The sequence below is a fragment of the Ailuropoda melanoleuca genome, unplaced genomic scaffold (genome assembly GCF_002007445.2).
Source record: "Ailuropoda melanoleuca isolate Jingjing unplaced genomic scaffold, ASM200744v2 unplaced-scaffold5950, whole genome shotgun sequence".
Classification (NCBI taxonomy): domain Eukaryota; kingdom Metazoa; phylum Chordata; class Mammalia; order Carnivora; family Ursidae; genus Ailuropoda; species Ailuropoda melanoleuca.
This window is the reverse complement of record NW_023233281.1, coordinates 118,841-145,112: the sequence shown is the minus strand read 5'-3', so window position 1 is coordinate 145,112 and position 26,272 is coordinate 118,841. Positions and strand designations below refer to the sequence as shown.

The 26,272-nt window shown below is 49.6% G+C and overlaps 1 protein-coding gene across 1 annotated transcript in view; it reads right to left on the bottom strand.

Annotated features, from left to right (window-relative positions):
* Nucleotides 1–11,159: 11,159 nt before the first annotated feature.
* MYOM2 (myomesin 2) overlaps nt 11,160–26,272 on the bottom strand; it is a 106,197-nt gene continuing 91,084 nt past the window's right edge. Inside the window, exons 34-38 of the mRNA XM_034652412.1 lie at nt 15,952–16,115; nt 15,682–15,718; nt 14,325–14,347; nt 13,084–13,139; nt 11,160–11,886 (exon numbers count right to left, since the gene is read on the bottom strand). Coding sequence (XP_034508303.1) covers nt 11,569–11,886; nt 13,084–13,139; nt 14,325–14,347; nt 15,682–15,718; nt 15,952–16,115 — 598 coding nt within the window. The 3' untranslated portion in view covers nt 11,160–11,568. The remainder of the gene's footprint in view (nt 11,887–13,083; nt 13,140–14,324; nt 14,348–15,681; nt 15,719–15,951; nt 16,116–26,272) is intronic.

Here is a 26,272-nt window from a genome sequence, read left to right as displayed (position 1 = left end):
TCACTCTTTCTGATGACTGAGTAATATTCCAGTGTATATGTATACCACCTCTTCTTTATCCATTCACCAGATGATGGACACTTGGGCTGTTTCCATAATTTGACTACTGTCGATAGTGTTGCTATAAACGTTGGGGTACATGTTACCCCTTTGAATTAGTGTTTTCATATTGGGGCAAATTATTCAGCCACAAAAAAGAATGAAATCTTGCCATTTTCGATAACATGAATGGAGCTAGAGAGTATTATGCTAAACAAAATAAATCAAAGAAAGACAAATACGTCTGATTTCACTCATATGTGGAATTTAAGAAACAAAACAAATGAGCAAAGTAAAATGAAGAGAGAGAAACAAGCCAAGAAACAGACCCTTAACTACAGAGAACACACTGATGGTCACCAGAGGGGAGGTGGGGGGGGAATAGATGATGAGGGTGAAGGAGTGCACCTGTCGTGATGAGCACCAGGTGTTGTACAGAATTGTTGAATCACACTATCTTGTACACCTGAAACTAATACAACACTGTATGCTAACTACACTGAAAATAAAATACAATGAAATACAATACATAAATAAAACAAAAATCACCCGATGCCAGTCAAAGGCAGTCTTGAGGAGTGCCTTGAAGGTGCCAAGGCCCCGCCCACCCACTGGAGGAGAAGACCACCCCCAAATCCCTGACCACCTGTTACCCAAGCACCATGGCCCTGCCCACCTAGGGGCGCTGACCCTGCCCACCACTGGAGCAGACCCCGCCCACCTGTTGAGAGTCCTGGCCGGCAGAGCTGGACACAGAGCCCTTCCTGCTAGAAGCCCCAGGCCTCAGCTCACCTGTGTTTCTCCAGTGCTTTGAGTTGTGTGTGCGGGAATCCTAGGAGGACCGTCTTCCATCTGTCCTGGGCTGTCCCCACCGTCCTGGCACACTGGTGCTCAACCAGCAGGTGCATACAATGGGCCGTCTGCAGACTTTCAGGTACACTCCAGCCTTTCTGAGTGGCTTTTGCAGATGGCAGTGAGTCCTGGAATAGCACTTAAATGTGGCTTGTTTCTTAGCCTCCCAGCTGGCGGGTCAGAGGTCAGCTGTTCTTCACTGTGTGATGACCTGGCTCTTCACACATTCTCAATAGTTCGATGAGGATATGGGAAGAAAGCCAAACAGACGAGCAGTCTGGCTGCTATCACAACCTGGTGCCAGAACTGAGGTGGCCCACGTGGCCTCACTGAACCGGGAGAACAGCCCTGCGGGAGCTCGCGTCGCACTCACGCTTCGCCGGGCCCAGGAGCACGCAGACGGCCGCCCACCTGGGCCCGCGGCACCTGAGGCTCAGCCACTGACACCTGCAACAGACGCCCCATCAACACAGATGTAAATGCTGAGGGCCTCACACTTGAGCTGTGACAAGGACTTTCGGAAGCCTTCGGACTGCTGACCCTAACTACAAACCGAGCAATCCCAACAACCTGTTGGAAAGCAGTATTTTTAGAACATCCCCTGTGCAAGACACGGTGGGATGTCCCTGCCAGCTGGGAGCGGGGCTGCTGGGCCCCTGGCACCTAAATGGGGCTCCGCCTGAGAACCGCTGGCCCCACTCCCCGAAGAGGAGGCAAAGGCACAGAAACAGACAGACAGGACTGTGCAAGCGCTAGTCTGTCCCGGAGCCACGGTGAGAGCCCGTTCTCTCCCTCCAACTGCTGCACTCTGCATTAACCTTTTCTTCACAGGGGTGCATGAAGAGAAATGAAGAAATGTCTGTGTTCCTGGGGAAGTGGGCTAACATCGCGATGAGATGGGCGCAGATGAGTTCGGGTAATGATGCAGGGTACACAGAAAGCAGAGGTCACAGGAGGACGCCGCAGGCGAGTGGGGGGCGAGGTGCCTCCTGGTGCTGAATCCGCTGGGGAGCCTTTGTCTCCGCTGTAATTTGTCATGTGCTCCTTTCACGTACCTCCTCCATGTGCCCTGATTGTTTCAGAAGTATCATCACAGTTCCACAGGTAAAATGTTCAAATGGATTCAATCCATTTTTAAGCCAGTGAAAAATGAGACAGTTCCACATCCTCTTTCCTCCCATTACTTCACTATACTTCAAAGGGGCAATTAAAATGCAAAATATATATATATAGAGAGAGAGACCAGAGTTAACCATGTTTGTTCACTGTAAAAGACGGGGTGACAGAACTCCCTCATCCTCCCAAAAGCTTCTCGCAAATACCCATTATGAAGACGTCTTTAAAAATCAAGAATCAGAACGACCACTGAGAAAATACCCAAGGACACCCAAGGTCACCTGGGGGAGCAGAGCTCCCTGAAGATCCAGAAACTTCCTATTCACCACCTCCACCCCCCACTGATCATTCTGCAGGATCAGACGCTTAATGTGAAAAATTTCGATGCTGTGTAATTTGCTGCTTTGACAAATGAGTGAGCGGGCTGCATTTGACGCGTCTCTTTGAAACATGGAATATTTAAAATTCATACCCCAAACTTAATATATAGATAGATCACATATTTTGATGACTTCACTGATGTAACAAGAGCCTTGTAATACCTCACCAGGTGTGTTTTATTCCTTCTCATGTGTATCATGTGAAGATTAAGAGGCTATATTATTGCCTTCAAAATGACCTGCTATTTCCTGGAAACAGTAATTTGCCGGACCTGTCCTTGTCACTGGGTAAGTGTAATGCCTTTAATAATCTTCCATTCACTAAGTGATGTGTTTGCATCCAACAGATGGATCTGGGCCTCTGCACGGGCAGAAGTCGGTGCCTGTTCTCCGAGCGCCATCTAGAGGTTTCACAGGGTCCAAGACCTGGGGAAGTGGGCTGGGATGACCGCTCTCCATGATCCTGTAACTCTGCAGCCCTGTTTGTCAGTCTGGGAAGGGAAACCTCCAAGGGTATGATTATCATGCAACTTCCCTCCGAGGGGGAACCGACAGGCGCTCTGCTGAGGGTTGCCTGAGTCTGGGGCCGGTGGTGCAGTAGGAACAGAACCAGGAGGGCTCTCCAGGACACCACCAGCGTCCCTTGAGATTAAGCTTCGAAGCCACTGAGAAGCTGGCCTTGGAAAGGCTTTAACAGAGGGTTCTTTCTCTAACAAGCAAGTGCACCAAAGCTGACTGGGGGAAGCCAGTGCTTCCAGAGGAGTGCAGCGCACAGCCCGTTTGCCCAGCCCCACGGGCTCCAAAACTCTGGGGCCGCCCCCGACCACCGGCCACAGGCCAGCTCACGCTGGAGCTGGGCCCCGGAGGCCAACACGGGCACCGTCCACACTACTGAAGAGATCTCAGATGGCCAGGCTAGGATTCACAGTTGCATGGTGCCACATGACCCTGTGAGTGGGGTGCACGCCAAGTGTCAGGTACTTAACATGGGCTGAGGGTACCATACTTCACACCGGAATCACACCTGCTACCTGGAACATACGTGACGGAGAGACAAGCTTGACTGGTCTGTTATTTCAGTTATGGCCACTCATCTATCCAAAATTCAGTGTTCTGCGCTACCGTAACAAAACCATTATTTTGAAAGAAATGGGGTACAATCCCATCTTTCCAAGAAGGCTTATTTTTTTTTAAGTGAATGTTTACAGAGTAAATGTAAGGACAAAAAGAAAGTATCCCTAAGTCTGCATACAGGTGGTCTGTGAAGGATGGGAAAAGGGCCCTGGCTCCAGATGAATTCTCCCTTGAAGGAAAACAGTAAAGAATGGCCTAAAATTTTAAATGAAATAACAGAAAATATAGTGGGTGGAAAAAAGCAAAAAAGTGTGGATGAGGAAAAAGAGGAAAAAATCAAGATCAAAATAATCTAGGTTAAATATTAAATGTTAGTCACTGATACTAGCACACACTTATGTGGCACCTGCTGTATACCAGGCACTTCACCTGCGCTCATCATATGGCCATACATCCTCACGGCATGTGGGTGCTCTGGGGATGGGCGCCATTGTCGTCCCCAAGTGACAGCTGAAGAAGGAGGCACCACGAGGCAAAGCCTTTGTCCCAGCTTGCAGCGTATCCACGCTGGGCCGGCATTTGAACCTCACGGCTTGGGAGTCTGGGCCCTTGAAGGCCTGCCAATGGGCTGGGAGACTAAACAGGGACAAGGCGTATCACAGGGTTGGGGGCAGGGAGAGAGGAAGAAGAAAAGGGCTCCTATTTCTTACAGAACCAACCAGACCCCGTCAGCCTGGGCACACCTCGGAGGATATGCGGGCAGGCGTGTCAGCAGGGCAGGGCGGGTTTGAAACCTAGAGCTCAGGGCAGCTTACGTTCCTCTCCTCACCTTTTGAATGGAAAGGAGAACGGATGCCAGGTCCTGCAAAAGCCTTTCCTTCATTCCATGTCCTCTTGAGAAAAAGACAGGAGAGCCACGTTGGTCTGACCAGTCACAGACGCACCATTTCGAGCCTTGTTTAGAAGTCCCTCCTAGAGACTGAGTGTCTCTCCAGCCCAACCCAGAACCCCAGAGTGGGAGGAGAGGCTTTCTGTGCAGCCCTCGGGTGACAGACATTTCCACCATCGACACACTCACGAACCTGCCTTCATTTAGTTAACAAATAGTTTGAATCAATTAAAAAAAAAAATCTTTATGACAAATATCTACCGGCTAATGAAACACTCTCCGTACCTTTTGCCGCAAATACGCATCTGTTCATTTGCTTAATGCCGTTGTTACTGTGCATGTACTCCTTATGAAATGTAATTTCTAAATCTATCTATGGTTTTTAATTTTCTAAGCCATTAACGTTCACATGTGGATTCCCACTGCGCTCCTGGGTTAAAACGTTTCATAAGGAAACAAAATACATGTTTTGTGGAGAGCAGCACATTTGTCACCCACTGAATGAGGCGCATGTATTATATCCAAGCTCCTCCCGTGACATGTGTCACACACTCGGCCATCGACGTAAATCCCCAGAATGGGTCTCCTTCTCCGCAAACAGCGACGCAGCTCTGAGGCCACGTGAGGGACACGCCTCGCCGTCATGTCTGCTAAGAAACCAGTGTGTGTCCCTTTGGGAGCTGTGAGTTCCTGGCACAGGGCCCACGTTCCCCTTTGTTTACCGGCCATGTGTCTTGGCGATCGGGATTCATTTGACGTAAGGCGAGCTGTACTAAATACTACAAAATACGGGGCACCTGGGTGGCTCAGCCATTAAGCATCTACCTTCGGCTCATGGCATGATCTGAGTCCTGGGATCGAGCCCACGTCAGGCTCCCCCGCTGGGAGCCTGCTTCTTCCTCTCCCACTCCCCCTGCTTGTGTTCCCTCTCTCCCTGGCTGTCTCTCCCTGTCAAATAAATAAATAAAATCTTTTGAAAAAAAAATAAAACTACAAAATAAGTGGCACCTCCCTGTTCCCAGGTCTTGGCCCCACAGAAGTTTTAGCTTTGCCAACATGCACCTCTGATGCTTTAAACAAAAGACAGACAGACAGAAAACAGCATTGCTGGAAAGGGGCCTCCAGCTCACTTTCTGAGCACACACATTTCATTCTGGCCAGGCCCGAGAGCAGACAGGAGGAAATCCATGAATTATTTATTTAAAAATAGGATATGGGCAATCTTAAAATCCTGTTTATAGAAGGATGCAAAATCTTTGTATTTCTCAAGCGAGCTGACCGGATTTACAAGTACTACCCCCCAGCCTTACTGAGATACAACTGACACGTGTAAGGTGCACAAGACACAGCTCTAATACGCTTACGTGTTGCAAAATGATTACCACCGTGGTGTCCCATCACGTTTACTATTTCTGTTTTGTGGTGAGAACTTGTAAGGTCTACTCTCTAGGTGACTTTGAGGTGCATTGCTGGTGATGGGTAGTAAGGAGGGCACGTATTGCATGGAGCACTGGGTGTTATACGCAAACAATAAATCATGGAACACGACATCAAAAACTGATGATGTACTGTATGGTGACTAACATAACATAATAAAAATTATAAAAAGAAATGAAGTACATTGAACAGTACTGTTAACCGTAGTCTCCATGCTGTGCACTAGACCCCCAGAGCTGACTCATCTTGTAAGGGGATGTTTATAGCCTTTGGTCAACGTCTCCCCACATCCCCTCCCCAGGCCCTGGTAATGACCATTTTACTCTCCTTCTGTGGATTCCACCTTTTTAGGTCAACATATAAGTGAGAAGATCCAGTATTTCTCTTCCTCTGACTTACCTCATTTAGCATAATATCCCCAAGTTCCATCCATTTTGCCTCAAATGGCAAGATTTCCTTCCTTTTTATGGCTGAGTACTATTCCGGTGCGTGTGTGTGTATGTGCGTGTGTGTGTGTGTACACATCTTCTTTATCCATTCATCCATCAATGGACCCTTTGGCTGTTTCCGTGTCTCGGCGACTGTGAATACCACAGCACCAAGCATGGGCTGCAGGGTGTCTCCCCGAGACAGTACTTTCATTTTCTTCGGATACGTACTCAGAGGTGTTAACACATTGTTTGAGTGACAAGCAGCTAGTAGGAATGCGAAAAGCTGCAAAAAAAAAAGAGGTTTGGGTCTATTGTGCCCTAGTGAGCCTTCGTCTCAGTGTTGGAAGCTCGTGACTTGTGACACGATTGGTTTGATAAGCACAAGTTTTATAAATGCTGAGTCACATTTCGGGTCACTTACATTCTCACACACACCCCCGTTTTCCTGTCAGGCTCCGAGTCTCAGATGAAGCCTACTCCTGGGTTTGATTTAAATGAATCTGTATCTAACTATTCTCATGAGATCGCCCTAGAAACAGTAGAACTGACAGACATTTTCAACAGATGGTTGACTTATTTAAAAGCCCCACCTGCACCCCAAACCACCATATTTCATAATCACATGAATCCAAAATTCATTCTTTCTATAACTGAGCTATCAGAATACATATCACACTCTCTCATAAAAATCATCATTTCCTCAATTTTTATAGATAAAAGGAAACAAGGCTTAGAGTCCAAGTGACTTGCCCATAATGAAAAAGCTGCTCAGTAGCTGAGCCGGGACCCGGGGCAGGATGCATGGACAACGCGTATCCTTGCTTGTCCTTGGCCAGGGCAATGTCATTGGCCGGCACACAGAGGTGTGAGCAGGGGGAAGTCGTGTCTGGGTCATAGGCCTTTCCTACTGCAACAACCGTCAGAGGAAACCACGTGTGAACCCTGACTTTAGCCTTTTACTAGGGGAGCTTCCGATCACCAGGGGAATCCCTTCCCTTGGATGCCAGCAGAGAGAGGCTGTGGAGGGGCATGCGAGGAGAGCTCGGAGACACAACGCACAGATGTATCACCCAAGAAGGAGAATGCCCACACTGAGTGCTGAAGACCAGACACTGCAGTCTGGCTGAAGGCGGACAGTGGGGCACAGCAGTGAGTCAGAGACAGAGAACAGCATGTGAATTGGGGAGTTGAGCACAGAAGCCCCTTCCTCCCCTGTGGGGGTGGGCATCCTCTAATCCACTGGGGCCCTATCGGAGCAAAAAAGGTGTAGGACAGTGAACTCACTCTGCCTGAGCTGAGACAGCCTCCTTCTGCCCTTGGACATCTTAGGCTTTCGGATTTGGGCCAGATTTCACCACTGGTTCTCTTGAACCTCCACGTGCAGACACAGATGGTGGGATTTTCCAGCCTCCATAACCACGTCAGCTATTCCTGTAATAAATCTTCTCATACTGAGCTATCTATCTACGTATCCATCCATCCATCTATCCATCCACCCATCATCCATCTATCTATTCTATCCATCCATAATCCATCTATGTATCTATTCTATCCATCCATCCATCTATCCATCCACCCATCATCCATCTATCTATTCTATCTATCCACCCATCATCCATCTATCTATTCTATCTATCCACCCATCATCCATCTATCTATTCTATCTATCCATCCATCATCCATCCATCCATCCATCCATCCATCCATCCATCTACATATCTACTTAATCTATCTATGTACCTATCCACAGATCTATCCATCCATCTACATACCATCTATCTATCCTCTATCTTCTATTGGTTCTCTGTCTCTGAAGAACGCTAACTAATACAAATAGTCACACAACCAGGGATGCACAGCTTGAACTTAATCATGAGGTAACATCAGCAAACCCAAATTAAGAAATGTTCCATAAAATAACTGACCTGTGTCCTTTGAAACTAACAACATAATTGAAGACATAGAAGGGTGGGGAACTGTCCCAGACTTGAGAAAAGTCAAGAGACATAACAACTAAATGTGATACACAATCCCAGCCTGGATCTTGGACTGAGGGGACCTCTAGAGCCTATTACTGGGATAACTAGCTAGGTCAGAATATGGATCATACATTACAGTTTCGTATCAAAGGTGAGTTCCCTTTATTTGATGACTAGACTATGGTAACGTAAGAGGATACTTTGTTCCTTGTTCTTAGGAAACATAAACCAAAGTGTTAAGGGATGGAGAAGCGTGATGTGTTGGACGTAGGAAGTGTGCCGTCATGCGGTTCTGAAATAAATTGTATTTCTTTGTTCAGAGAATCAGTGCCTCACCCAGCCACCTCCATACTTCTCACAGCTGTTACAGGGGCACAGGATTCAGAGGGAGCCAGTAAGGTTCCCAGAGCCTGAGTGGCTTTCTCTAACTGAGCAATGAGCTCTCCTCAACCCCATCTCCTGATCCTAGGCCAGCGCGTTTGCTCCCAACTTGGGTGTGGATTCTAGAAAGGCAGACAACGGTTCCTCAGACATTTAATGGACTTCTAGATAGTTAACGGATAACACAGATATCTTCCCCGGGTACTTAGTTCTTCACATTCTGACTTCCAGGGAGTAACCAGTAATCATATTGGGATTACCTATATTGTGGGACATTTGCATAAATATAGTAGGGGAAGGCGTGTGGGATAAAAAATATTAAACGACCCCCAACACCTAGACCTTGGATTCTGCAACCCCTTCTCCAGTACGAGGAACCGGGGGCCCTGGAGAAATGGCGGAGTCCAGGGCAGGGAAGTCACAAGGTGAGCCTGGAGGGTCCGCTAGAGCCAGGAAGTCAGGAAGTGCTCAAAACAGATGGTGACAGAGCACTTGGGGCCAGATCAGGGACAGCCTGAGCAGCAAGATAATAGCACAGCTTCGGATTCTAACTCAGAGCAGGACACGCGTTCAGGAGTCCACACCGATACACATACATGACTGAACGGAGAAGTAAAAGGGAAGGAAGAGACACATCTTCCTCACAGAAGAACCCTAAGTAACTTATGTAGATGTCCTCCCCTCCAAGAGGAGCTCCATTCCACAGACCCCGTCCCTTGAGCATGGCCTGGCCCAAATGACTCGGAGCCAAGAATAGAGCAGGAAAGGGGGAATCAGTAACGCCACCGGGAGAAGCAGGCTGGCACTATCTCAATGCATGACAAAGGCTGGTGTCACCCTGCTGTGTGGGTGTCAGGCACCTCCCCGCTGGGGTCTTCCCAAAGCCCGTCACCGAGACTATCATGAGAATATGTCGGGTAGACCCAGACTGGAGCACATCCCCAAAACCATCACAGTCTTGCAAAACAAGGGAAGACAGGAACTGTCTCAGACCAGACTGGGGAGAAGAGACAGTGAACCGCAAGGTGGTGTCCCAGAAAGGGCGTGGGTCTGAAAGCCATCTGCAGTTAATATGGGCAGACCAATGTTGGCTCCTTCGTTCTGGCAAATGCACCATGAAAGCATAAAATGTTAACCACGGGGAGAACTACGGGAAGGGCACATGGAACTCTACAGTCCTTGAAACTGTTGTATAGACCTAAGTTTGATGTAAGTCAAAACCGTGGAGACTGTAAAGAGATAAAGATGGTGGCTGCCAGGGCTGTGGGAGGAGGGAGGGACAAGCACAGAGGGTTTCAGGCAGTGAGACTACTCTGTGTGACCCTGTCACGGTGGGTACGTGTCATCACACATCTGTGCAAACCCACAGAGCGTGCCACACCACAGTGACCCTGATGTCGACTGAGGACTCCGGGTGATGACGATGTGTCCATGGGGGTCATCAGTGGTGACAACTGCCCCGTCCAGAGGGGATGCTGATGGTGGGGGAGGGAGGCACTCGGGAAACCTCTGCACCTTCTTCTCAATTTTGCTGTGAACCAGAAACAACTCTAAAAATATAAAGTCTACCCCCCAAAAAATTATATGGCTTTAAGAAATTCATTCTTTCCCATGAACTATAATTTCTAAACAAAAATGACTATTTAAACTAGAAAATAAGCAAGTCCTGTTTCATTAAATAAAGGCCAAATTTAGGAAAATCCGTGTGTGTCTCCCCTTGCCAAGATGTTTAGCAAACACCGTCCAGCTCTGCAGTAACGACAAAGTCAGCGAAAGTTCACCTGCACGATGGAGAAAGTAAAACTACTTTTAAAAATTCTTGCTGATGCTCACTTTCCCTACTATAAAAACCTGCTCAGCTGGCTGGCCTTATTAGGGACATATTTAAATTTCAGGGTTTCATTTACGACCTTAGGAAAATATAACACAATCTCATCGAGTTTGGATTGGCCTTAATGACAGAGACATTAAAATGTTATGAACTACCAAAAGCTTTTTCTGATAATATCAATATGTTTAATATAAAACTAAAATATTGAGGTAGGAATCTGGTGCCCAAGGAATTTCAGCCTCTTCCCAAAAAAGGAAGAAAGAGTTCAAAGAAAGGCTATGTTTGGCCATCCATTTTGTTTAACTTCACCGAGAGACCCAGAGTCAGCCAAATTTCCAGTGTTCCTCCACGGCTCCTGCTCTGACCATTTCAAATGATGCCTCTTTTCTTTCTAAAACCTCTAACTAGTTAATTAGCACACTAAAGAGGACCATGTCTGTCCACACATCCTGTTTTCCTCTACAGAGATTTTTAGATCTGTGCTTTCATAAGCACAGAACATCTCTAAGCCCCCACGAGGTACGCACCTTCTCAGGAACGATGGTCCTGCGGGCCGCTGTCCCAGCCAGTCTCGGAGCTGCCACCAAGCCCGGCTGGGTAAATACTGCGAGTGTGATCTGTGCCCCCACCCCGTCTCCAGATTGCATGTTCATGTGCCCCTGGCTGTGCTACCACATGATAATCCATCATTGAGCCCAGAGAGGGAGCCGATGGAGACAGGTCCGGCTTGATACAGGAGAACCACACAAGTCGCCTCTTAAAGTTTTATTTGTCTACAGCGAGAGAAAACAGAGTGCAGCCAGGGGCACATGCGTGCAAGGCTCTACAAGCAGGATTTCGGAGCTGCTAGGCTGTCCATGCCACAGACCGCATGTGCAGCATGCTGGGGGCTTTGCATCCCGGGCCAGCATCCACAGAAACCTGAGCAGGCGCCTCGCAACCCACTCTCGGTCGGTATCCACAGACATAAGCTGGTTTAGCCTGGTGCAAACAACCTGAGCTTTTGCCCTTAGAGGGACATAAAATAATAACGACCAAATGCCAAAACTAAAAGCGTTAACGCATGCTGGACCATCGGCACACGTGACCTCACTCACGGTCACCGTTTGAACAAGCACACAGCACTCAGGTAGCCGTCCACCCCCAGGCGGCTCCTCCTTTACTGGGCCAGCACGGAGCCCGATGCGGGAATGAGCTTTGGTTTCGCCTGCTGGGGTGGTGAGATGTCTGGGATCTTTTCTCCGGGCTTGTACACGCTGACAGTGACGTCGATCTTCTCGCCTCCGTACTTGTTCTTGACGTTCATGCTGTACTTGCCCGAATCCTCAGAGGTCACGCCCTTGATGGTCATGCTGACGTACTTGGCCTGCTCCACCTTGACTGAGAAGTGGTCACTGAGCTCGAGGTCCTTTTCATTCTTGAGCCACACCACTTCGGGGTCAGGGTTTCCAAACACCGTGCAGGTCAGGTTCAAGGTCTTTGGGAGGGGAGGTTGGGCAGAGAAGGGAGGGTTAGAAACAGGGAAGGCATACTGGCTCTCCCAAGGGGATGGGTCAGCCAAGTGTTTACCCACCCTCCATATAGCTCAGTGAGTCACCAGGCCTTTCTCTACGCAAGCGCCAAGCTAGACGTGAGGGATCCAAAGACAGCAGGATGCAAATAAGCTCGCAGCCTCGTGGGGCAGCTCATGAGAAAAAGCCATGATGATTTTTTTCTATTTATTCTCAATCTTCATCCATGGCCTATGTCGATTAAAGAATGTAGAGGTAATTAAACTCTACATTTTACAGGAGATATATTTAGCTGTTTTCCAAATTTCCTTTCTATTCCAACTCATGGATCCATTTTGCCAGTGCCTCTGGGAAATCCAGAGAAGATGCTGTCTTGTAAGCTGTGAGTCAGATGCAGCGACCACACTGTGGACACTTAGTGAGCACGCGTGCTCAGCCCACGAGACAGCGGGGCTGCCGCTCACACCTCGCTCACACCCCTGTTGGGAGACCCACCACGACTGCGGCTCAGGAACTCTCTAGGCTTTCTTTAGTTGCTAAAGAAAAGGCCTAATAAAATTCTCTCAAGTGTCTATGTCCCCTGGACATTGAGTTAGAATGGCTGAAGACTGACCAATGTACCCATTAGAGGTCAGTCACTCCCCTGACCAGCCACAAACTAAACCTCCAATTAGTGGTTTCTGCTATAAATTCCAAAATGACCTTGACAACTGAGCAGAGATGTTTTTCATCTCTCCTTGCCGCAGGTAGTTCCCGCCTTCCTACAGGCCCGTGCGTCGTGTGGGTGCGGGTGTGGCCTGCCCGCTCTCTCTGCAGTTACTGCCGTGAAGGGCCCCGGACGGGATGGACACGGGGGCCTGGAACCCACAGCTGCCACACACCTGCTCTGTGATGCCCGAGTCAGGCACCGCGTCCCCGTACTCCTAACACTGCTGTTTGTGGGTTCAGGAGAGTAAACTCTTCCATCCTTTGATAACATAAGGGTTACCAGAAGCAGCCTAAGACAAGCATCGCGGTGGGTGGGGAGCTCCCCGTCCTCTTGGGGCTGAGCAACATGCAATCCCCTCCCCAGGCTCCCCATGCTGGGACCCAGGAGGGGGGACTGCATTGCACTGCCAAAACCCCATACTGTCCTAACTCTGTGCCCTGCTGTCTGTTCTTACCTTGCCCTCCATTATGGTCACCACGTCAGGTAAGCCACCAATCACCTTGCCACGATCTGTAATACGAAGGTGACTCATTCAGAAATCTATCAGTGGGGACGTTTCTACAGAGTAGGCCAAATGCAGAGCAACATGTGGATACAAACCAATACAGGGAGGGGCTCCCGCTACTGTGTATATGAAGTGGGGGGCTCAGGAGGAGTGTCGGGTCCTGTGCAGGGGACAGCTGTGAATGCCCTCGAGGGAACGAGGGACATGCGTGAGCCCACCAAGGGCTCCACGCAGGGAACCATATACAGCTATACGCATCCTGGAAGGCAGAGGGGTCCTGTGCGTCTAGAGAGCAGGGCCTTCCAAGGGCAGTGGACCCTACAGGAGTCTATTTGCTGTATATTATGATGCTTTGACATTCTAGAAACCTTCGTGGCTAAGGACATGGCCCTGCCCAGGGGAGCCAATTCTCAGAGAACAAAGGGCCCAGCCTGTGATAGACCAACCAACCCACCTGGAGCCAGGACACCTCCACCGATCCCTCATCCGGGAAGCAATGCCCCTCCGCCCTGCCTCCCCCTCCACCCTGCCTCCCCCTCCACCCTGCTTCCCTTCCTGCCCCTGCACCCGGGAGGCAATGTCCCTCCGAGCTCCCTCCCCCAACTGCCCCTGCACCCGGGAGCAATATTCCTCTACCTTGATCATGCCAGGGCCTGGGGCTCGGCCACTAGCGACCACACCTGTTGACCAAAGCCCAATGAAATGATTCAAACGGGCCAGTCCTAGACGGTTTACCATGCCCGCCTGCCTGTCCCATGGAAACCCCAACAAAGGCCATGGCCTAACCATGCCCTTCACCCCTGCCTCTGCCTCCTGACCCAGTGCTCAGGGGGGTATGCCTCCCGTCGCTAGGACCTGCAAGTGTGATAAACGGATTTCCTGAGCCTCTCCCTAGGCCACACCTGCCTGAGCATCTCATAAAAGAACACAGAGCAAAAAGGCGGAGGGTGGAAGGGAGAAAGGAGGCCCCAGGCGTAACAAGGAGCCAAGTGGAAAGCCAGGCTGGGTTGGGTGGTGTGGGATGTGTTGGCAGAATCAGGAGTGTAGGTTTTGGGGAGTCATGGAAGTTTCTCCAGTGTGGGCGAGCAGGTTTGCTATTTAACATTTAACGCACAACATTAAAACTCTTAAAGTGTGGTCCCTTTTGCCCCACCCAAAATAATCGGAGGTGTTTGTTATAATGTACTTACTCTTCTCCGCAAAAGCAGCTGCCCTAAAAATCAAAGGGAGCAGACAGAATAAAAAGATAGTCGTGAGAAAACACGACCACAACAAGCATCGTACATTTCAGAGCTTTGCGGACACGAAAGCGAAAGGAAGGAGGATGTGTGTTTGCATCCGCTTAGAAGAACACATTTGCAGCAAGCACCTGAGAACTCCACACTATGTCAGTGCATTTTTCCCGACCTCTCCCGCTGCTGCTAAGGGTGGTGGCAGGACGCCCCATCTGTTGGCTGGTGAAACGCATGGAAAAGCTCAGGGTTCGAGCGTGTAGGTTGGAGAGATTTCTTTTTTCACCAAACTCACCAGATTGCACTGGAAATTTTTAGTATTTTTGAAAACACTGGTTTCTGATTTATCTTAGCCATCTGTTCATCTGTTCAACACACATTTATTGAACAAGCTAGTATGGCCAGTGACGGCTCTCCTTTTTGGATACTCCAAAATTCAGATACATGTTTAGAGATCTCAAGGGATTCTTTAAAAAGTTGCTCAGAACAATGGGATATTGACCACTAAAAATAAACAAGGCTTCAAGCCACACAAAGGCATAGAGGAACTCTAAATGCAGATCCCTACACAAAGGATGGCAATCCGAAAGTCTACACGCTGCACGATTCCAACTCCAGGAGGTGCTGGGAAAAGCCAAACCACGGAGATGGGAAAGGGATTGGTGATCAGTGGCTGACAAGAGGACAGGGGAGGGAGGCGAGAATAGATGGAGCCCAGAGGGCTTTTAGGGTAGTGAGTATGTCTTGTGTGATCCTACAGCAGTGGACACGCATCATCTTACACTTGTCCAAACCCACAGAATGGACAATGGCTGGAGGGAACCCTGAGGTCCCCACAGACTGTGGGTGAGGATGTGACCTGCGGGTTTATCGCTGGTGACAAATGCACCGTCTGGTGCGGGGGGGGGGGGGCTGGGCATGGGACGGGCAGGGAGTACTTGGGAAATCTCTGCACCTTCATCTCAATTTTGCTGTGATAAAATCGTTCAAAAAAAAAATAAAGTCTTTAAAAAGAACCTAAATATATAACATGAAAAAAATCACTCTGTCTGATGTGTTGCCATAATTATAACTATTTCAGAAGTCCGTTATTTTCACCATTTAAAGCAACCCAGGGCTATGATGACTCTAGAAAGTTAATTGATAAAAACATGTACAGTTTAGAAGAACGCCTGCCCTCTGCACACTAAGCTGCGTAAATAGCCATTTTTATGTGGGCACCAGGGGCCCCCCACGTTCCCAGCTCCCCTGAGCAGCCCCGGGGGAGAGACCATCATGCAGACCATGCAAATCCGAGCAGACATGCAAATCTTACTTGAGCTGCTGGAATTCTGCAAAGGCCTCATCGAACGCTGTAAGGAAATGTTTCGTACAGTTTAATGGTTTTGGTGTGTTTGGCTTTTCCCTCACTCAGGAGCTTTACCGGTGAATTGACTTAATGAAAATGGACAAACAGCCAAAGGAATAAACTGATTATTCAGAAATAATTTTCTCTGAATGAAAATCATAAAATCAGAGTGTTTCCTCTTCTAGGAACGGATCAGTGAACACAAAATTAGGAGACGCTAAAGAATGATTATCTTACCCTGACCAGACAGGTCGAGTGAGCGCTGATGGTTGTCTTTGCCGTCATAAATCTCAAAGGTGTATTTCCCTTTGTCCTTCTCCGTAGGCTCACAGATCTGTAGCCAGGCCATCTCTTCACTGCCCCCAATCCTCATATGATCACTAGATGCAATCTTGGCATCTCTGGAAAAAAAAAAAAAAGTTAACAGAAACTCATCTCAATTTAGAACCTCATACTATATCCACGATGGCCACGGGGCAATGGACACATGTTTGGGTGGGGGGCCCCGTTGGGCTCGCTAGTGCTCGCGTCACAATAGATTTTTCTGGATATTATACGTTTATTAACTACATTAGTAGCTCAGATCTGAAAACCTTCTAAAATTGAACCTGATACCTAGTTTTTAAAGATACATTGTTATTTAATATATGCTCGTTGGCTACAACGTAATAGACTCAAAAATGCTCTATATAGCACAGCATTTGTTTTCTCAAAAAAATTTTTCTCATGACCATATGCTCCAGCAGCTGCACTTTTTTTTTTTTTACGATTTTATTTATTTATGTGACAGAGAGACAGCCAGCGAGAGAGGGAACACAGCAGGGGAGTGGGAGAGGAAGAAGCAGGTTCCCAGCGGAGGAGCCCGATATGGTACTCCATCCCAGAATGCCGGGATCACGCCCTGAGCCGAAGGCAGACGCTTAACAACTGCGCTACCCAGGCACCCCCAGCAACTGCACTTCTGGATGTAAACCCCCAAAGAAATGAAAGCAGGTGCACGAGTATGCACACTCATGTTCTCAGTAGCATCAGTCACAAGAACCTAAAGATGACAGCTCCCCAATGTCCATCACTGGGTGAACGAAGACTATGTCAGGTGCACATACAATGCAGCAGTTTCCGGCCCAAAAAAACAGAGGGAATTTTGACACCTGCCAAAAAAACAGAGGGAATTTTGACACCTGCCAATATGGATGGACTTGAAGGACATTACATTCTGCTGAGTGAGAGAAGTCACTCACAAAAACACAAAGACTGTAATGATTCTACAGGGAGGCCCCTGCAGTAGTCAAGTTCATGGAGACGGAGAGTGGGATGGTGCTGGCCAGGGGCTGGGAGAGGGGACTGGGGAGTTAGTGTATCCCAGGGATGGCCAGCGCTCAGACCTACTCATTCCCATGAGCAAATAGAAAGTTCAACTGTACGTAGTGATTCTCAGGTCTGCAGAGAGAAACACTCTTTCACAGAAAATATACCGTGCCATGGGTTGGCCAGTCAGTCCCAAGCCTGAAACGCTAGGGCCAGTGAGGAACCCACATGTGCAAACGCCCCAACATAAATGGAGAGCAACTCACAACACAAACATCGCAGTGGGACGAAGAAGGGGCTTCTTCACGCCTTGTATGCACTGACAATCGGCATTCTGATAAACCAGTTGGCAAATCATCCATCATAGACCGGTGGGGAACTAAGCCTGCCATAACAGCTTATGGACTAACCCGCCACGTCCAAGTAAACAGCAGCTAACCGTGTATGGAGAGCCTCTTCCAGACAGAGTAAGGAGACGCCTTCCTTCCAACACAAATGGCCCGGGCCATCCTGTCACGCCCCGCTCCCTCTGCTGCAGCTGTTGCTGTGAGAATCAGTCAGCTTTAATGCCTCCGAGCTCTGCTGGATGCACACACAGCCACGTGGCACCAACACGGCTACCTGTGCTCACTAAGCATGCAAGTATCCCCAATGAGGCGGGGATTTTAGCGTGAGCCCCACCATGAATAAAGCCCTCACTCCACCCATCCTAACACACTAGGTCCCTGCAATGACGGGATACTGCTTTGGATTTGCAGCGTGCTACCTGCTCTGCTGAGAAGGGGTGACCTCAACCGTGCTGGGGATTTGCATTCTTCCTTGAAGTCTGTGCCCATGACAGCTCGGGGCGGGGGGGGGGGAAGGATTGCCTGAGTCCACTCTTTCCCCGGGCAGGCAGCTCAGAGTTCCACAGAGAGGCAGCACTGGGAATGGCAGGCCCTGGGGGGTTCCCCTGTGCCGCGTGCCCCGGGGACCTTAGGGCTGGAGAGGTGCTTTTCTTTATCTCCTTGAATTCAGATACATCGTCCTCAAAGAGGAAAACTGTTGTGCTCTGGACACACAGGTAAAGATGGTCAGGCGTTTGCGGTATGTAAGTGTGTGCGAGAGACAGACGGACAGGGACAGACAGGGACAGAGAGCCTAGAACTGCTTCAGCGGGGCATGGGTGGAGGCCCCTGAGCTGTCAGGGCTGTGGAGAAAAGCGAACGGGGTTTGCCTGTTATCAGCCACATCGGACCCAGTTTTCTTCAACGTGTGAAACTCGTGCAGCCCCAGAGTCACTGTACAAATGCTCTGGGAAACAGTGACCATTTCAGCGTCTGAGGACTTTATGTTCTGTTGAAATACGTCCTGTTCTGATGGTGATCTGTTCACAAAATCAGCAGGTCGTGTGGAGGAGATGACAACACGGTTTTCTTCCAGCTCAGCCTTCTGTGCTCAGGGAAGAAGCCACCTCACACCCAAGCAAGCTTCTCAGAGCAGCTCTAAGTAGGTACAGGCGTTCTCCTGGCTTTGATGCAGCTGAACACCACTGGTCAGCCGCAGAGATGGACAGACACACTGCCAGCCACCACTCCTCCCGCTCCACAGCGCCTGGGCTGTTTGTCATTCAGGTGTGACTTACAGAGAGCAACACTCCACCACCTTAAGAGTGTCTTTTGGTGAAGACCATCCGTGTCCACGCGACGGCACTCAGCGGTGAGGAAGGGTAAAAGCCACTGCACAGGGTGGGGGCGGGGGGCGGGGTGGGGCGCTTCGCAAAGCTCCCAGTCACACACAACACCCTGTGTGCTTCCTCCTGGGGCCCCACGCGTTCCTGGCCAGAGCTGCGTGTTCTCGGCTCTGGCTATGGCTGAGGAATGCACGCTCCCTGAGCCAGGAATGCCACGGCTCCCTACCAGAGCCCCGGCTCCAGAAAGAAGCCATTGCCTTAGGACAGGGATGTGCCTTCGCCCCTAACCCAGGCTAAGCGCCAGGACTGAACTCTGAGCCAGCTTCTCCCAGAGCCCCACATTTTCTTGGGCCACATGCGAATTCTGTTCCCCAGACACCAGTGGAGCCACTGGCAGGAGATGGCCACAGAACGCTCCACCTGCTACTGCCCCAGCTTAGCTTCCAGCCTCCAGCCCCCCCCCCCGAGTCAACACAGCTCCGCTAGGCCCACACCCTCTATGCCTGCATCCCATTGAATTCGACAATGTTTAAGAAGACACTTCTCCAGAGAAGACATACAAACGGCTGACAGACACATGGGGAAATGCTCCACATCACTCGGCATCAGGGAAGCACAAATCAAAGCCACACTGAGATCCCACCTCACACAGGTCAGGTCTAAAATCAACAAGACAGGAAACCACAGACGTTGCGAGGATGCAGAGAAAGGGGATCCCTCCTACACTGCTGGTGGGAATGCAAGCTGGGGCAGCCACTCTGAAAACAGTACGGATGTTCCTCAAAAAGTTGAAAATAAATCTGTCCTATGACCCAACGATTGCACTACTAGGTATTGACCCCAAAGATACAAATGTAATGATCCAAAGGGGCGCCTGCACCCCAACGTTCATAGCGGCAATGTCCACAATAGCCAAACTGTGGAAGGAGCCAAGGTGTCCTTCAACAGACGAATGGATAAAGAAGATGTACAATGGAATATTATCACTCAGCCATCAAAAAGAAAGAAATGCTGCCATTGGCAATGATGTGGAGGGACTAGAGGGTGTTACGCTAAGTGAAATAAGTCAATCAGAGAAAGACAATTATCAGATGACCTCACTCATACGTGGAATTTAAGAAACAAAACAAATGAACATAGGGGAAGGAAAGAAAAATAAAACAAGATGTAATCAGAGAGGGAGACAAACTACAAAAGACTCTTAACCATAGGAAACAAACTGAGGGTTGCTGGAAGGGAGGGGGTGGAGGGATGGCGTAACTGGGTACAGGCATTAAGGAGGGCATGTGATGTGGTGAGCACTGGATGTGATATAAGAGTGATGAATCACTGACCTCTACCCCTGAAACCAATATTATGAATTAAATACAGAATTTAAAAAAAGAAAACCATAAGAAAAAAAATAAAAATAAAAAAGGAGGCCAAGCAAGGCCTAGTAGTCAGACACAGCTGCTACCTGCTTGAGTGTCCTTTCTCTACATCTGTCATTACGATTACCTGACCCAGACTGTGGCTTTGGCTTATGGGCTTATTTATTATTGTTTGGAGACTTCAAAGGGCCAGATCTGACAAAACCTCTGCCCTGGTTTTATTATTTGATCACAAGACATGAGCGAATGACTTCATTCCAAACTACACCTACAATGTCTTACACGAATGTTGGAAAGAGGAGGGCACGGGAAAGCATACGTGCATCCGCTCATGTGTGCAGCAGAAGCACAGGAGACGGGTTCCCTGCAGGTCCCCTGCGGCCAGTGGGGAGCGCAAGGAGGGAGGGGGGCCAGGATGTCAGCACTCCGATGGGGAGCACAGGGAGGGAGGGAAGATGGCCCAGGCTGGCGGGACTCGGCTAGGCTCCAGCTCTCACAGCCATGCTGTCCTGCCCACCCCAAAAACCAAGAACTAAACTGCAACAGAATGTGAGGGGAGCCCAGGTTAGAACAGAAACGAAAGCAAATGACCTTAACCATGTTGTAGAGGAACTGCACACCAGCGGGAAGATGCTGGAGAAGAACACGAGGAAGTAAAGCGACTTCTGGAAGCAGCTCTTCCTGTGGCAACTGTCAGCCTGCAGACGCAAAGAACCATACATACATCACACACACTCTCCTGCATGGATTTGTTTCTCCTGGAGACTCAGTTCATGTGACTGCCAGAACTGAAAGAAACAGCAATGTAAATGACAGGCGAGAGCCAGTCCTCTCGGTGGGGAGGGAAGTCACTAATAAGGAAGATTCATGGTATTGATCTCTCGACTGGAATCGAAGAGGTCAACCTGAACTCAGGTCTTCATGCACATGCAGGGGCTGCAGACAGCTGTGCAGACACGAGCTGGCGAGCCACCACGGTCCTGTCTGACTGCTCAGATGCCGTACGGATGCGGACAGCCCCCGCGGAGGCACATCCGAGGCACGGGGCCCGGGGTCTCATGCCACCCTCCCACACAGGGGACAGGGCGTCGGGAGAGGTTGTGGACTGCAGGCAGGTGCAGGCAGTGCAAGATGAATCAGGAAGTAAGAGGTTGCTCAAAAAAGATGTCGACAGAGATCGGGGAGAAGCTGAAGGAGCTCCCAAGAGCCAAAGTTGGATCAATTTGCACAAAATAATAACAAGAACAAGTGTGATCATTTTAGATTATAGCCCATAGAATAAACTAAACATCCACGAGCCCACACTGATACAAGTAAGTACCTGGAATAACAAACAGACAGGGGAGCAGGGGCAGCACCTTCTGCACAGACAAGCTGCATAGCAGAGGACGTTCTAGCACCTGCAAGAAACGGGTCATCATCATCAGACACAGACCTCAGCAATGCTGGCTGCAGCAAGACCCACCACGGAATGCTCACATCTGTGGGCCGGCATCTCAAGACGACCAAGAAGAGATGGGCAAAGCACAAAGGTATTGCCCCCAGATACTTACTAATCACAAAGAGAAAACTAATGATGTTGCAGGGGAGAGACCTGGGAAGCCACCTGTCAACCAGGTGAGAGCCTATGTCAGCATCGCTTCTGCTGCGCACTGACCACAAAGGAACATTGTCGATCTCATCACAGGAAAGNGTAGCAGAGGACGTTCTAGCACCTGCAAGAAACGGGTCATCGTCATCAGACACAGACCTCAGCAATGCTGGCTGCAGCAAGACCCACCACGGAATGCTCACATCTGTGGGCCAGCATCTCAAAACGACCAAGAGATGGGCAAAGCACCAAGGTATTGCCCCCAGATACTTACTAATCACAAAGAGAAAACTAATGACGTTGCAGGGGAGAGACCTGGGAAGCCACCTGTCAACCAGGTGAGAGCCTATGTCAGCATCGCTTCTGCTGCGCACTGACCACAAAGGAACATTGTCGATCTCATCACAGGAAAGCACGAGATAAATCCCAGTGGACAGCTGCTCTGTAAAGCACCCACCAGAACACTCAGGGGGCACCCAGGTCACGAAAGACAAGGAAGGACAGACTGAGGAGCTGCTCCAGATTCAAGGACACTGAGGAGCCAGGACTGTTAATCCATGGTAGCATCCTGGAAAATGGACACAACACGAATTAGGTCTGCAGCTCAGTGTTGAGGACCATGTCACCGTTCACCTCCCGGTTTTCACCCTAGAAGTTGGGCGAAAGCCACATAGGAACTCTCTCTACTGTGTTTGCAACTTTTCTAGAAGCCTNCAAATAAATCCAAGTGGACAGCTGCTCTGTAAAGCACCCACCAGAACACTCAGGGGGCACCCAGGTCACGAAAGACAAGGAAGGACAGACTGAGGAGCTGCCCCAGATTCAAGGACACTGAGGAGCCAGGACTATTAATCCACGGTAGCATCCTGGAAAATGGACACAACACGAATTAGGTCTGCAGCTCAGTGTTGAGGACCATGTCACCGTTCACCTCCCGGTTTTCACCCTAGAAGTTGGGCGAAAGCCACATAGGAACTCTCTCTACTGTGTTTGCAACTTTTCTAGAAGCCTGAAAGTATTTCGTATCTTACAACGAAATATTTTAAATTATGATAGGTTAAAACAAGTAGTTGGAAGGGACACAAGTGCAAAAGTCTAAAAACTCAGTCGAAGATGAACAATGGCTGGAGAGAGGAAGGCTGACAGAGGAGTCCTCACAGCAGGTGGGGGCCCCGGGCCAGCCAAGGCTGCTTTTCCAAGAGACCCCAAGGATAAACACGGACCTGCTGCCCCAGTAGGAAAGTAACAGTTTACTCTTCTCACTCTGGTCAGATGTTCACATGACCTCCATCTGGATTCTGCACCCCCCCCCATTAAAGGACAAACACAGATATCAGCAATAATCCCCCAAAGTCAGGAGGCATTTGCGTCTGGCTGGAGGAGGCCGTCCTGAGGAATGCCAGCCACTTACAAGAGTCCCACAAAACCACACAGCCTGCAAAGGGCTTAAACAATCCAGCAGGTTTTACCACTGCCCCGTGATAGCCAAAGTCACGAACATGTGTCGCCCAAGCTTCCACACAGGTGCGCGAGCAGACAGGAGGGAAGCATCCACTTGGGCATCTGTATCAGGCAGGGAGCCCCGTCGAGGACACTACACCGTAGCTAGAAAGCCCCTCCCCGGGGACCAAGGTGCCATCCCTCTGCCCCGCTCAGCTCTTCCCACGGGAGCCCGTCCCATGCACCTCGTGACGTGCCGAGTGACCACAGACGTGTGGGGTGCGTGGGAGGCTGTCTGGGGCCTCACACAGAGCCACGTGTCCCTTCCCTCAGCTGCTTCACTAGATTCCAAGGGCACCTCCGTGGGAGAACTTTCCCCCAGCTGAATTAGAATACACATTGTGAGACTCGAGGCANAAACATGTGTCGCCCAAGCTTCCGCACAGGTGCGTGAGCAGACAGGAGGGAAGCATCCACTTGGGCATCTGTATCAGGCAGGGAGCCCCGTCGAGGACACTACACCGTAGCTAGAGAGCCCCTCCCCGGGGACCAAGGTGCCATCCCTCTGCCCCGCTCAGCTCTTCCCACGGGAGCCCGTCCCATGCACCTCGTGACGTGCCGAGTGACCACAGACGTGTGGGGTGCGTGGGAGGCTGTCTGGGGCCTCACACAGAGCCACGTGTCCCTTCCCTCAGCTGCTTCACTAGATTCCAAGGGCACCTCCGTGGGAGAACTTTCCCCCAGCTGAATTAGAATACACATTGTGAGACTCGAGGCAGCTGGGGTTTTTTGCTTAAGATTTCCTTGGTGGTAGGGACACCGCTAAGCCTTCAGGGGTCACCACTTGCGCTCTGGATGACATATGAATTTCACCTCTGAGCAGGAGGACACAGTCCTTTTTCGGAAGGACGCTTTTGCTAAGTGTTGCTCTCACTCTGAAGAGGTTTGCAGCCCTTTCCTTGGAGGGCCACTTTCACACGCCTGGATGGATTCCTCAGCATTTTTACCCAAAGAATAATGTCCTTGCTTATGCTCACACTTTTCCAAATCCTCTTCATCCTCTTTCGATCCCATGCCACCTACTGACACAACGTACTCGGTGTCCACAGTCAAGTCTGCACTCATGACGTCCCCGCGTCTGTCAAGGGGCCAGTGAGTCTCCGAGGCAGATTTTATTTCCTATTCTCCTCTGTTTTTCTGTTTCTATAAGAACGTATTTAATAGTCGAATGGTGAAACACATCCAAACATCATATCTTAGTGACAGTATAACCGCAGATTACAGTTTAATACGGCTTACTTAATCGTCTGGTGGAATAGAGTCCAAGTTATATTTTAGTCCTCAAAGTGCTCAAGAAAGACTCGGCTGGTTGTGGAGCATTTTCTGTTGGGAGAAGATAACATGTACAAACGAGGCCCCTCTAGGGTCCATGGAGATCTCTGACGCTGCCAGCTGCTCTGCCTGACTCTCCTGACCTTTCCATCTGATGCCACGTTATCCATAAGCCTCACGCCTGACCCAAGCCCTGACGTCTCCATCTGTCGGTCTGTCTGTCTGTCATCAACCCCCCACAAGCCTGACACCTCTGAGCAGGGTACTGGTTAGAGTCAGACTAACTGGTAGTTAAATCCTGATCTTTCACTCACTGCCTGTAGGACTTTTAACAAACCGATCACGTTCCTCTGCCTAAACCTCAGTTTCTGCATCTGTACAAGGTGATATTAGCACCTAACTCAGGGCTTTGGTGAAATCATGTGTGTGGCGCGTTTAATGCAGAGTGGCTGCGACCATGACACAGATCTCATGTTAGTGCCTGTGCTGATATGTCTACCTCGTGTGTGTGTGTGTGCATGCGTGTTCAGACAGGTGTGTGTGTGTTCACTCAGGTGTGTGCATTCGTGCAGGTGTATGTGGGGTAGGTTCACTCAAGTGTGTGCAATGCACATTCACACAGGTGTGGGCATCCAGGCAGGTGTGTGTTTGCACACATGTGCATGTTCATGTAGGTGTGTGTGCACATGGGTGTGTGTGCATCCAGACAGGCGTGTGTGTTCATGCAAGTGTGTGTGTGTGTTCATGCAGATGTGTGCCATACACGTCCAATCCCTGCACTCCAGCACCTGGTGCAGAGCACGCCGCTCGCTGGGAGGAGTGAAGGAAGGCGCAGCCTCTCCCGGGGATAGCACAGGCTTACGAGGGAATACAGGACACACCTCACAAGCTCACAGGACCGGCTGCAGGACAGCATGCCGTCCGGAACAAAACAGCCCAGAAAGGGAAGTCATGAATTTTCCTTTTCCAGGGAAGGCTTAATTCAGCTAGAGACATAGATTTTACCCATTTGTCTAAGAAAATACATCCTTATAAAACATTACATCACAAAAATACACCAAAGTTTCCATCCTTAAGGCTCCTGTTACGGGGCCCTTGACAACAAGACACTGTCTCTAACGCGTAGAACCTTCCTGCAGGATCTGTAATGACCCCCCTAACCCGGGATGCCATGCTGTTAAAAACACAGAGCCAGGAGATGCCACACACAGACACACTGAGACTCCAAAACATCTTATTTTGCATTTCTAAACAAAACATCAGAAACAAAAGCATAGCCCATCAAGATTTAAGTAGGAGGAAAAAAAAACAATAATATTTACCCTTTTAGCACTTCACACTTTACTCACAAATAGATGCACCTAGACAAATAATGCTTTTAAAACTAAAATAGCCACAACCACAGAATTTGCCTTCTGAAGTGTTAGAGAAACATACTATCTAAAAGCATGAGGTGGACGCTGACGGGTACGGTCCACTGAGGAGCTTAAGATGTTGGTATCCTGACATCACTGAAAGTATGGGCTAAGAACGTTGCCTGCGACCTCAGGTTGGAGTAGCGACACCCCAGCCGAAGCTCCGTCCTCTGCAGCTCTGTGGGGGGGGCGGGGGTGGAAATCACTGACCTCGGTCCTGTTCGCTCAGAGACCCACAGCTCTGAGCGGCTGCTTTAGGGATGCCCTTGGGGTGTGAGTTTGAAAGAGCTGGATCCCAGGGGCCGGGACACAGGGGCTCGCCCGTGTCACCACTATGACTATGGAGTGAACCCCACCCACCTGGAGAAACAGCAGAGCAGCCAACACGAGATACAGAAAACCTGCTATTTATACAGGGCCTCCTTTTTTT